This window comes from Gadus morhua, chromosome 7 (genome assembly GCF_902167405.1).
Source record: "Gadus morhua chromosome 7, gadMor3.0, whole genome shotgun sequence".
NCBI classification, from domain to species: Eukaryota; Metazoa; Chordata; class Actinopteri; order Gadiformes; family Gadidae; genus Gadus; species Gadus morhua.
Window position 1 is genome coordinate 25,485,805 of NC_044054.1, and position 12,159 is coordinate 25,497,963.

The following is a 12,159-nucleotide window of genomic DNA, read 5'->3' on the forward strand; positions in this document are numbered from 1 at the left end:
TGTCCTTCAGGGCGTTTGCCGCCAAATACCCTGGCTACTGCCGCCTCATCTGGGCCGGGGTATCTGGGTCAGGTCTCGCTTCCGTTAGGCGAGGTAGCACATTGAGCGAGGCCATGATGTCTGGAAAGGCGCGTCTGCTGGGGCTAGGCGTGGGTGAGCAGTTGGGGGCCGCTGTCTGGTGTTGCGGTAGGAGTGCTGCAGGCGTTGTTTCGGCCAGCAGGGGGAAGCGTTGGGGGAACTGGATAGGCGCCGCTGCAAACCAGTAGGGGTAGGCGTAGAGGTAGATGCCGGTGTTGGTTAGCAGGGGTGAGCGCTTGAGGCAGGTTACCGGGGTTGGCCTGCAAGGGGGAGGTTAGGTCCGGGGGGTGTGGGGGTCGCGTCACAGGGGCTGCACAGTACTAAGAGTGTTTGGGTTTTTGGGATTCACACACTTCTTTCATCGATAAAGAAACTTTTCTCTGATTTCTATCTGAACGACAAAAGGCTGTGATAACCTATCTTACCTATAGCCAACACTTAAATCGGACAAAGCACCCACTATTTCGCACGTCGTGCTGTGAGTGTACCCGGTCAATAAACAAGTATTCAACTGGGATGGGGACAGGGATCTGCAACAGGACCTGCGGACGGAGGGTGGCGTTAAGGTGGAGAAGTGAAAAAAAAAAAAAAAATTAAAAAGGGGTGGGGGGGTTTACTCCAGGGCCTGCGGAGAGATGAAAAGAGTGGGAAGGGGGTTTACGATAGGGTGTGGTTAGGGACAGAAGGGTGGGGAGGGGGGGTGAGTTTACGATAGGATTGGGATATTGGGACAAAAGGATGGGGACAGGGGGGGGTCTGACGACCGGATCTATAGAGACAGGAACAAAAGGGTTGGGGTTATCAAAAGGAGTTTATGACCCCGATCTGTAGAGACAGAGACAAAAGGGTTGGGGTTATCAAAGGAGTTTACGACCGGATCTGTAGAGACGGAGACAAAAGGGTTGGGGTTATCAAAGGAGTTTACGACCGGATCAGTAGAGACAGAGACAGAAGGGTTGGGGTTATCAAAGGGGTTTTCTAGGGTATGGGTGAAAAAGTACAACAACTATTCGAGTTGTTCCAGTCCTACCGGACTGTGCAACCAGGCCACAAGATGGCCCCGGCGCCGAGAGAGAGAGATCTGCTTTTGCTTAGGTCAGAGGTTATGCAGTCTTAACAAAAGACTGACCATTTATCCCCTACCGACTTGCAGGAGAGAGAGAGAGAGAGAGATGAGTGAGTGAGTGAGTGAGAGGGAGAGAGAGAGAGAGGGAGAGAGAGATCTGCTTTTGCTTAGGTCAGAGGTTATGCAGTCTTAACAAAAGACTGACCATTCATCCCCTACTGACTTAAAGGAGAGAGAGAGATGAGAGAGAGTGAGTGAGTGAGTGAGTGAGTGAGTGAGTGAGTGAGTGAGTGAGTGAGTGAGTGAGTGAGTGAGTGGGAGAGGGAGAGAGAGAGAGAGGGAGAGATCTGCTTTTGCTTAAGTCAGAGGTTATGCAGTCTTAACAAAAGACTGACCATTCATCCCCTACTGACTTGCAGGAGAGAGAGAGATGCGAGAGAGAGAGAGAGAGAGAGAGAGAGAGAGAGAGAGAGAGAGAGAGAGAGAGAGAGAGAGAGAGAGAGAGAGAGAGAGAGAGGGGGGGGGAGAGGGGGAGAGGGGGAGGGAGAGAGAGAAAGAGAGAGAGAGAGGATGTAACACTTAAGTTGAGGCCCCCTGTTGCTCTTGTGCAATGGCGTTTGTTTCAAAAAGGGCTCTGACTACAAAGACTGTGGAGGTACGAACAAAGGAAACGCACGTTTCCAAGACGCGTTGTCCCTTTAAATCGTACACCACGTGGTACATCCAAAATGCTGCAGAAACAAACTAGTTTTGGATCTCTATAAGAAGTATGAGATTCCTGCAAGTTTGTCCCCACGGCGACAAGAGGGCAAGAGGGGTAACCCTAACACAAGGCCCTAACCCTAACACCCTAACACACAGCTGGGTCATAGTTTGAACTTCATAATTCGAACTTCATGCAGCAGAGCACAACTTTGAACAAACAACGTCCAGGCCTCATCATCCACAGGCCAATGCCCACAGGAACAGGAGACATGTCAAGGCAGTGCCAGAGTCTGCTTGTCCCCTCCTGTCTCTAGTGGTGCCACTCCAGAGCCCACAGCCCCACGTAACCAAAGGTTCACTCCAGAGAGTCAACCCAGATCAGCAGTAGGGCTGTACATCTCTGTACAGACTAGCTTTAGCATAAAATAGACAGTCACAATCTGGGCAGTACATTGCTTCAACTCCACAGGTAACACACACCTCTACACTTCCACACTTGATCACATGATCGCAAATCTACTAACTGCATCCATACACAAAATGAAATGTGATAACCTGCAAGTTTTTGTCTTCTTTAGAGAATTGTTTGAGAATGCAATAACACATTATAGAATATGGTTCTGTAGCAGTATTTTTTAACTACCAGCATCGGGAATTTAAAACAAATATATTGACTTATTGTTTACATTTTAGTTTGGATGGAGAACTTAACCAAGCTTACACCTCTGAAGCAGCCAATTGTGTTTGAGCTAGAGAGCTTTGAGGTGCCCCCAGACCAGGCTCCTGTGCTCCTCTTCCTGGCTCTTTTCAACTACATGGTGGTGCTTCTGGCCAACGGGCTGGTGATGAGCATCATCGTGGCAGACAGGGCCCTGCACAGACCCATGAATGTGTTAATCTGTAACCTGGCAGCCTGCGACCTGCTTGGAGGCACTGCTGTGCTCATACGGCTCATAATGTACCTCGCCACCGGGCAGAAGAGGATTGCGTATGGCGAGGCCATTGCCCAGGCCTTCGCGGTACACACCTACGGAGCTGCTGTTCAGACCATTTTGGCCACTATGGCTTATGACAGGTGTGGAAATGTATTAATATGATTTAGAAATTTGAGTGAACATGAGTATGACCTGATTCTTGATTAGCTCCTTTCAATTGATTTAGGCTCATGATTAAGCAACGTGTTAATGTTACCTCGAACTGGGTATTAGGCACTCTGCAACGTTTCCTCTAAACAGGTATTTGCAGTGTGTCACGTTTCCTCCCTGCAGCTGTTAAGCATTGTGTAACATTTCCTCTATGCAGGTATCTAGCAGTGTGTGAGCCACTGAGGTACCATGCCCTCATGACACCGGCTAGGCTACTCTTCTCTTGGGTCCTGGCCTGGGTGGTGGCTCTGCTCTGTATCGGTGTGCTCTTTGCCTTGAATGTGGGAACCCCCTTGTGTGGTACCGTCATCAAGCACGTCTATTGCAGCAACCGCTCAATTCTGTACCTGGCCTGTGAACCGACGCCAATAAATAACATCTATGGTCAGTTTCAATGCGGAAATTAATATCTTTTTGTGAAATATAGTAATGGTACAATGAAGAACAACAGGCATTGTTTACCAATCATTTATAATTATAAATTAATCTAAGCCATAATATTGTTTTATAGGAACATATAATATGCATTACGGTGATCACTGTCAAGGTATACAATAAGAGTTCAAAGAAAAAAAGTAAAGTAAAGAAGGGACTGTAAATATGTCAAGAGTTGTCCTATATCTTAACAGTAGAGAGACACACATATCATTGATATTGGTGATTGTCTATCCTAAAATCAAAGCAGTAAATACCAAAGGATGTTATGTACAAATTTTAATGTCATAATTTCTTCCCTAGGTTTGATCATGTCTTGGTCTTTAAGTACAGGATGCTTCCTTGTCATCGCTTTCTCTTACATCAAGATTCTGCATGCCTGCATAAAAAACAGCAATGATGGCACCATGCGGAGGAAAGCTTTCCAGACCTGTGCTTCTCATCTTGTAATTTATTTGATCTATCAAATTGGCTCTACAATCATTATTCTGTCCCAAAGGTTCACCTCAGCATCTCCAAATCTTAAGAAATTCTTCAGCATACTAATTATTATTATCCCACCTGCTGTGAACCCTGTTATCTACGGCCTTGTTACGAAGGAGTTACGTACCAGCCTACTGAAACTGGTTAAAACTAAAGTCCAATCCAGGACCCTGTTCAGTACATCATAATTCATAAAATAAATAATGCATTCACCATATTTGTAAGGACAACAATTTATTCATGCTGAATATAATATCAGAAACATTGTGGCAAATGTGGGAAGAATGTATATTTATGTATACTTAAGTAAAATCAATCAGGTAGTACAAGTTATGCTATAGCAATATTTATCTATGCAAGTCATGTAAGTCATAATATTTACTGGTGATTTAAAAAATTTAATAATTCTTAATGCCCTGTATCTTATGGTGCATTCCAGGCCACCCGTAACCCGTGTTTTCGCAACCTTCTAGCCGTGAAAGTGCCCTGGAATGGCAGTCAAAACCGCAACTCACTGCCCGTAAACTCGTACAAAATCGATGTAGGCCTACTCCCAGTTCCAGCTCGTAACTTACGGGCTAAAAAGTGTCCCTTAAACGCATCATTACTCCCAAGTCATTCTGTTCCCCTGTTGTGTTTGCATAACTTCCTGTAGGTCTGGGACCCACATGTTGATAATTTAAGTAATTTTTAAAAAATCTTTTTTCGTTTTCATCCTTTTAACCTATTGATGTACTAACACTTCAAAAAACGTTAAAGCGGGATTCATTTGCATGATTATCTTGTACAACAAAATGCCTAAATAAAATAAACCTTTGGAATGGATTTCTTGGCGAAGCAAAGCAACCATAAACTTCCGGTTTGCCCCACAGAAACACGTCGGCCTAGTCTGTCCCACAGAAGAAGAAATGTCCAACGCGGGTCACTGGACAATCGAACAGTGGAATTCATGTTCCTGATTATCCTATTGAAAAAATATGGATTCAGAAAATTAACCATCCAAATAGATTTTTCGGTTGAAAAAAGGCAAAACGTTGCTTCACAAAACACGTTCCCAATCCCCTAATCCGTCCCAAGGAAGATAAAATTTCACCCCTGGGTGAAAGAACATCAGTTACATCTAATAACACAAATAAAAGCAGCTCAGATGACGTAAGTTACGGATGTAACTATGGATCTGTGAGACCGAGGGATGACCGTCACTACGGTCTAAAAAGGAATGAGTACATCGTTCTGCCTATCACCGAGACCATATGTCAAAATTGTCATGCCCATGACCTCCGGAAGCAGAACGTCCCGTGCTTGTAAATAGCAGGGATTGCTAACAGTTCGTCCTCCTACCTTGATCGCCTCAGGCTGTTCTAAGCGACAGAAGATAGTGACGGTCATCCCTCGGTCTCACAGATCCATAGTTACATCCGTAACTTACGATCTGTATCGACCTCACTCTGACCGTCACTACGGTCTAAAAAGGGATGACTAATACCAAAATGGTTGCGAGGAACGTATTGTTAAAATTGTTAACAATTAATTGTTAAAACCTTGCTCGGTCATGGACATGAGTTACATCCACCCTATAAAACCTTGCGAACGTGCATGGCGTAGACCATGAGGCCGCTGCACAGATGTCGTCAGCTGGCACTCCCCTGAGGGCAGCCCAGGACGTTGCCATACTTCTGGTTGAATGAGCCCTTATACCAGGCGGGACTTGCATCCCGCTTGCTCTGTAGGCATGGGAAATAACGTCTACCAACCAATGGGACAGCCTCTGCTTCGAAAGAGGTAAGCCCCTCTTTGCTGCCCCGTAGCAGATGAAAAGTTGGGAGTGTGCTCCCCTTAGTGGCTGTGTATGGGTCAGGTAAGCTCTCAAGGCCCTCACTGGTTCACAAAGTGAGCAACCTACCCTGCTCTGCCTGTGAGGCAGAGGCGGGCTGAAACGCATCCACCTCCAAAACCTGATTGATGGACTGCCTATTAACAACCTTTGGCAGAAAAGCCAGATTTGGCCACAGTGACACACTGGTGCCACCTTCCATCCACCTGAGGCAATCGTCACTGACAGAGTGGGCACACAGCTCCCCAACCCGTCTTGCTGAGCAGAGGGCTAAAAGGAATGCTGTTTTAAGTGACAAAGAGCGTAGATCGGCATCCGCAATGGGCTCGTACGGAGCTTCAGTGAGTGATGCTAAAACCATCGGGAGGTCCCAGCCTGGTGCCCGTAGGGTACGGGCTGGACGCAAACGGCGTTCTCCCTTCAAGAACACCAAGGGATGCCTCCCGAGAGGCCTGGTGGAAAGCAGAAATGGCCGAAGCGTAGACTATCACCGTACTAACCGCCTTGCCTTGGTCCAGCTGGGTCTGCTGGACCAAGAAACGCAGCACGTGAGGCACAGGGCAAGTCGCTGCTGGCTCAATATCCAAATTCTCCATCTGAGTGCATAGCTGGCTCTAGTAGATGGAGCCCTAGCGTTGTTGAATGTCTCCCGAACAGACGCATCTAAACGCTCAGTGACGGGCTCTGTACTGGCCAAACCCAAAGGCGCAGGGCGACCGGGTTCAGATACCATATCTGCCCACCTGCTTGTGCCAGCAGGTCTGCCCTGCTCGGCAACTGCCATGGCTGACCCTGCAGTAGCTGGAGCAGATCTGAAAACCAGGGTCTCGCTGGCCAACGTGGGGCAACCAGCAGGATTGTGTGTTGGCCCTCCTTGATCCTCTGCAGAACCTGAGGGATGAGAGGGATCGGAGTAAAAGCGTACAACAAGCCTGTCGGCCACTCTTGTGATAGAGCATCCAGGCCCAAACAGCCCCCCTGCCCCCTGAGAGAGTACCACTCTGGGCAGTGGGTTGTTTCCGCTGACGCAAACAGATCCACTTGCGCAACCTCGTAGCGCATCCAGATCTGTTTGACAACGTCTGTGTGCTGTCTCCACTCTCCCGGGAGTGGTCCCGTCCTGGAGAGCATGTCGGCCGCACTGTTTGCTACGCCCAGAATGTGCACAGCCCTTACTGAGGCAAGTCAACCTCCAAGGACGCAGGGCCCGAATGCATGCTCGAGAAACACGCAGCTTGACCTGCCTGTCGTCTCTTGGGTGGAGTTGGAAAGCATTGAACCAGCACTGGAAGGGCAGAGACCTCAGCAGACCAAGTGGAACTACTACAGCTGCTTCAGCCATCAAGCCCAGCAGTCTCTGGGCTCTGTTGGCGGCAACCAGCTTGCCCAGCCGAAAATGCCTCAGGGTCTCGATCAAGCTGTCCGCTCTCCGACCAGTGAGAGACGCTTTCATACTGGCTGAATCGAAGAGAATCTCCAGGAACACTGCCTGTTGACGGGGCTGCACATTGCTCCTTTTCCAGTTGACTGTGAAGCCTAAGAACTGGATGTGGGCCAGCAACGTATTGGTGTCGCGCACTACCTGCTCTCGAGAGGGGGCGCATATAAGCCAGTCGTCCAGGTACGGGAGTATTTTCAACCCCCGTGCCTGTAGTGGGGCTAGTGCGGTGGGGACCACTCGGCTGAAAACTTTTGGGGCCAGGAAGAGGCCGAAGGGGAGGACCTGGAACTGGAACGCCCTGCCCTGGAAGGCAAATCGGAGGTATGGCCTGTGTTCCAGGCAGATTGGGACATGGAAATAGGCGTCCTTTAAGTCCAGAGACGTAAACCACTCCCCCCGCTGAATTTACCTTGTCACCACTGCGGTGTGGACCATTTTGAATGGCAACACCTTGAGGTACTGATTCAGGGGCCTTAGATCGAGAACAGGCCGCTGACCGCCGTCCTTTTTGGGCGCAATAAAATATTTGGAATAAAACCCGACTTGCTGTGCGCCGAGTGGTAACTCTGCTATGGCACCTTTAAAAGTAGCTCCTGGACCTCCTTGTCGAGCACAGACTTTAAAATTGAGTCTCTTACAGGCGTTACTTTGACCCCTAAAAATGCCGGGGGCCGCCGTCGAAATTGTAGCCGGTACCCACGGGCTACTGTTGCCACGACCCAAGGGTCTGGCACGATCCCCTCCCAGGAGATCCGAGACAACTGGGAAGGGCATCTGACGGGCAGCCCCTGACCGTTAGGCAGCACCGCCGCGGCGGCCTGCGTACTTGCCCCTACTCGGTCTCTGTCCCCGTCTCCCTCTGGAATGAGGATCTCGGGCTGGGCCTCGGTATGCCGCCTGAACAGGCTGGGCCGCTGTTGCCTGGGCTTACCCCTTGGTGCTTGGTTAGAAGCTAGCACTATTCTAATGCATATGCGCTGGAACGCCGCCCTAGACGCTGCAGCACGTTCAGTGCGGTCCAACACGGCCTGGGACTCCGGATGAAAAACATGCCCAGGCGCCACAGGGAGATTGAGCAGCTCCGTCCTGATGGCCTCTGGCAGCGTGGTCTGCGCAAGCCACACCTGACGACGGCACAACACTGCAGCAGCCATCGAATCTCCCACGTCACGTGTAAGCTGGGAGTGAGCCGATAGGGCAGCTTCCACCAGGCCCATGGCATCTCTGTCCGCCGGGTCAAGCGTCCTACGCAGAGCCGCCAGTGTCATAGCTAGAGCGTTGCCTGTGCGGGCTGCTCGTGCCGATGCATTAAAGGAGCGAGTGACCAGGCGGTCCGTCTTTGCACACTCCTTACGTGGGCAACTTGGGTTAGAGGACACCCGGGCAGGGCCCAGCGATGTCCAGGAGGCAATTGACTCCTCCACTGGCGGCATGTCCCCAAGCCCTGCTTCAGCTGGGTAAACAGTCATTGCCAGCTGACGGCAGCCTGCATTAAACCGGGCCGCTTCGAGGCCCTGCCCCAACTGGACGTGAGCATCCTGGTGTAGTCCTCTGCCACAGGAATAGAAGGTGGGGGGCTAGTGTGCAAGACGCCCTCCCGAACACCCCCCTGAGGGACTGGGTCCGGTGTGGGGGGCTGGAGGCCCAGGATGTTAGCGGCGCTCAGCACCCTGGACATCAGAGAGCTAACATGCGTCTCCCCCACCCCTGTGGACTCACCCCTAGAGTCCGTACGTGGTTCACCACCGCGGCCAGCTCCACCTGTTGTGTCCTCCGTGGCCTGTGATGCCAGGAGAGATAACACATCATCGGCCTCGTCCTCTCGCTCATCCTGGCTGTCAGGCCTGCGTAAGGGTAAACCCTCCTGGCCTGATGGTAGGGATGGCGGGCCACTCTGCTCTTCCAGCCTGCCTAGCCTCTCTGTTACAGTTGGAGGACTGCGAGGATATGACGTGACTCTGCGCTACCGCCCCCTGCCGATCTTCTGAATGTCTGCGCGTGTGCTAATGCCCACGCTTACGGGATCGGGGCGACCGACGGTCACATGACTGCAGTGACTGGGTTTTTGCGTCGGTGCCGTTTACTACTTTAACGGCACCGATAATCCCAAAACCCAGTCGAAACTAGATGGAAAAAGTGTGTAGCTAAAAGTGACACAGCTTTTACTTCTTCACCACCTAGAGATTGTTATGTACGATCATTCAAAAAACCCATGTTCTTTCCCATAGAGTAGACATTTGACATAGGGAACCGGGAGGCTCGGAGGCTGGACTCAGAGGTCGGAACCGCAGTCATGTGATTGGCTGAAAACGCGGGAGGCATCTGATTGGCTACAGAGAGTTCCTTGTTGAAAAAAATGCATTTGTGAATCTAGCGACGTCAGGAGAGTCTCAAAAATCCAAACATAAATACAGACCAGTTCACACACAAATGCAAATAAGTTCACAAATGAAAAACGTCTTGTAAATACAATTTTAACAGTTTGTATATAAATGAAACAACATCCAAATTAAATACATTGTGATGAAAATTGCAAATATTTTTTTAATGAATATATTTATGGATTTATATTACATTTATTTAAAACAAGGTACATTTGTGTGTGGATCAGAAATGTGCTTGTGAAAATTATTTTTGTTTATGGATTTATTTTACATTTATACATACCGATATCCATTTATGTGTGCATTGAAATGTATTTGTGAGAAGAGAGTAATTTATATATAAATCACAAAATACATTTGTGAATCCTTCTCTGTGCATTCATTATTAATGAGACTGTTCTGACCCCATAAGAGTGAGGTCGATACAGATCCTTACACAATGCAAAAACAATGATTCAAACAACACATAGAAAATGTTCCGTTAGCAAACAAACTAAACATCCTACACGTTCACTGACTGAAGATAACAAAATTATATAATGCACATTTATTGCTAGAAGTGTTATCAAGGCGCATTTTATCTCCGAAACTACCTTAAAATTTTGCTTTTTCCACGTCGTTGAGGTTGGAGATCAGGTTATGTAGTTTGCATTGCTAGGGTAACTTGAATAATGAGGAAGAATTGGTATGTTCAGGAAATAAGTATTTATGTAGTGCCGGTTACAGTTAAGGCGTCTACAGTAATGACGTCTAAATGATTATTACTGCAATAACAATAACAGTACTGTGATTATTACTCAAATAAAATTTATTCCAATTTGATGGAACTGTGATTCAATGTGCAGTAAGCATACTGTGGAATGTTAATCTAAAGCAACCCTGCTTCTTTTTTTTACCTTTCATAATGTCACGTGGTGTCTTGTAAGGTCAACCCCTTAGATTGATTGAATGACCCCTAATGATAAATAAAAAGAAACAGGACGACATTGGGAGTATCCCAGGTGTTAGCCTGGTGTGCAAGTGGTGACTGCAACCGATTACTTCAGTAATTGGGAGGCAAACAAGAGGAGGTACTATGAATTACCAATTTCGAATTAAAAGTAGACAAGTCGATCATATTTATACCAATTTTATTTATATTATATATTTACTTATTGTTAAGATGCCTTTTTTAATTATTCAAAAGAAATAGCAAATTTTTATTATTATTGTTGAGTAAATAATAGAAAATAATAATGATCAATGCAAAATTACGTTTTCTGATTAAAATTGTATTATCAATATTGGCGTCTTGTAATTAGTGATGAAACATATTCATTATGGTCTTATTATTGTCTTACCTCTACAATAACTACCCAAAACTATATTTTGCATTTGGTTTCAGCTCAATGGAAAACTACACATACAACAGTTACATGCTTCATTTGGAAGGGTTACAAGTGACAAAGGACACAATGTACCCTGCGTTCATCTTCCTGCTGTTCGCCTATCTTTTCATCATATTTGTGAATGTGGGCATGGTAGTAATAGTGTTCTTTGAAAGGACCCTTCACCAGCCTATGTATTTCCTTTTTTGCAACCTACCATTCAATGACATATTAGGTAACTCCATCATGGTGCCAGGGCTGCTTGCATACGTCTTCGTGCCTCCTTCTGAACGCTTCATCAGCTACAACGAGTGTGTGGTCCAGGCATTTACCACACACATGTTTGGCACAACTTCCCACACCATTATGATGATCATGGCCTTTGATAGATACGTGGCTATCTGTGTTCCCTTGCGCTACTCCACAATAATGAGTAACAAAATGGTAATTAATCTGACTGCTGCAGCATGGGGTGTTGCGTTTGTTTTTGTGGTAGTTCTCATAAGTCTTACCGTACGACTGAACAGATGCAGGGATGTCATTGAAAATTTTTACTGTGACAACGCTAGCTTATTTAAGCTTTCCTGTGACAGTGTTTTTATTAATAACGTGTATGGCCTCACATTTACTGTGCTTCTATTTGTTGCATCTCTGGGCAGCGTGCTCCTTACCTATGCTAAGATCACAGCTGTCTGTTTGTCAAGTAAGAACAAGGCTTTGAATAGTAAAGCCTTAAAGACTTGCAGCACTCATCTGTGTCTCTATTTGCTCATGGTGATTAGTGGTTTCATACCTATTATCCTCCACCGTTTTCCCAAGTGGTCACATGAACGAAAGATTGCATCGATCTTGTTCCATATAGTTCCAGGCAGCCTCAACCCAATAATTTATGGCTTTCAGTCCACAGAGGTCCGAAAATTCTTGTCCAATGTGTTGCGGTCCAAGAAAATGTCATCAGTGTGAGGTTGTAGTTTTTGTTGTTGTAAATACCAATAGCGGTAATAAGAAAGTGAATGCTATCCTCACTTCCTAAGGGCCCTTATTTGTACCTTACATATTTTTTTACTCATGTATTTAACTTGTTAATATAATAAACATGCATAACACAACATAATTGTCCCAGTATATTATTTGCACTTCATGCTGTGTTAACCATCAGGTTTATCGGATCCATAATCTCAGAGAACCTTAAGTGGGATTGATTAACTAGTTTAGGAAGTC

The 12,159-nt window shown here is 47.0% G+C and overlaps 2 protein-coding genes across 2 annotated transcripts; both read left to right on the plus strand.

Moving 5' to 3' along the window:
• Positions 1-2,529: 2,529 nt before the first annotated feature.
• On the plus strand, positions 2,530-4,120 carry LOC115547100 (olfactory receptor 2C3-like; the record flags this gene model as incomplete). Its single annotated transcript, XM_030361069.1, has 3 exons — positions 2,530-2,924; positions 3,152-3,378; positions 3,733-4,120. Coding segments are annotated over 3 exons (990 nt in total), but the record flags the coding sequence as incomplete, so codon positions are not given.
• A 6,839-nt stretch (positions 4,121-10,959) lies between these two features.
• Positions 10,960-11,901, plus strand: LOC115547101 (olfactory receptor 52N2-like). The gene is made up of 2 exons (XM_030361071.1): positions 10,960-11,310; positions 11,440-11,901. Exons 1-2 carry the CDS (start codon positions 10,960-10,962, stop codon positions 11,899-11,901), a joined length of 813 nt encoding a protein of 270 aa, XP_030216931.1.
• Positions 11,902-12,159: the final 258 nt, after the last annotated feature.

Bases quoted from the DNA above. Each gene is read 5' to 3' on its own strand.
- LOC115547101 (XM_030361071.1), top strand. From the start codon at position 10,960: ATGGAAAACTACACATACAACAGTTACATGCTTCATTTGGAAGGGTTA. The intron at 11,311-11,439 runs ATCATGGCCTTT...GTGGTAGTTCTC, and splicing joins CTTCCCACACCATTATGATG to ATAAGTCTTACCGTACGACT.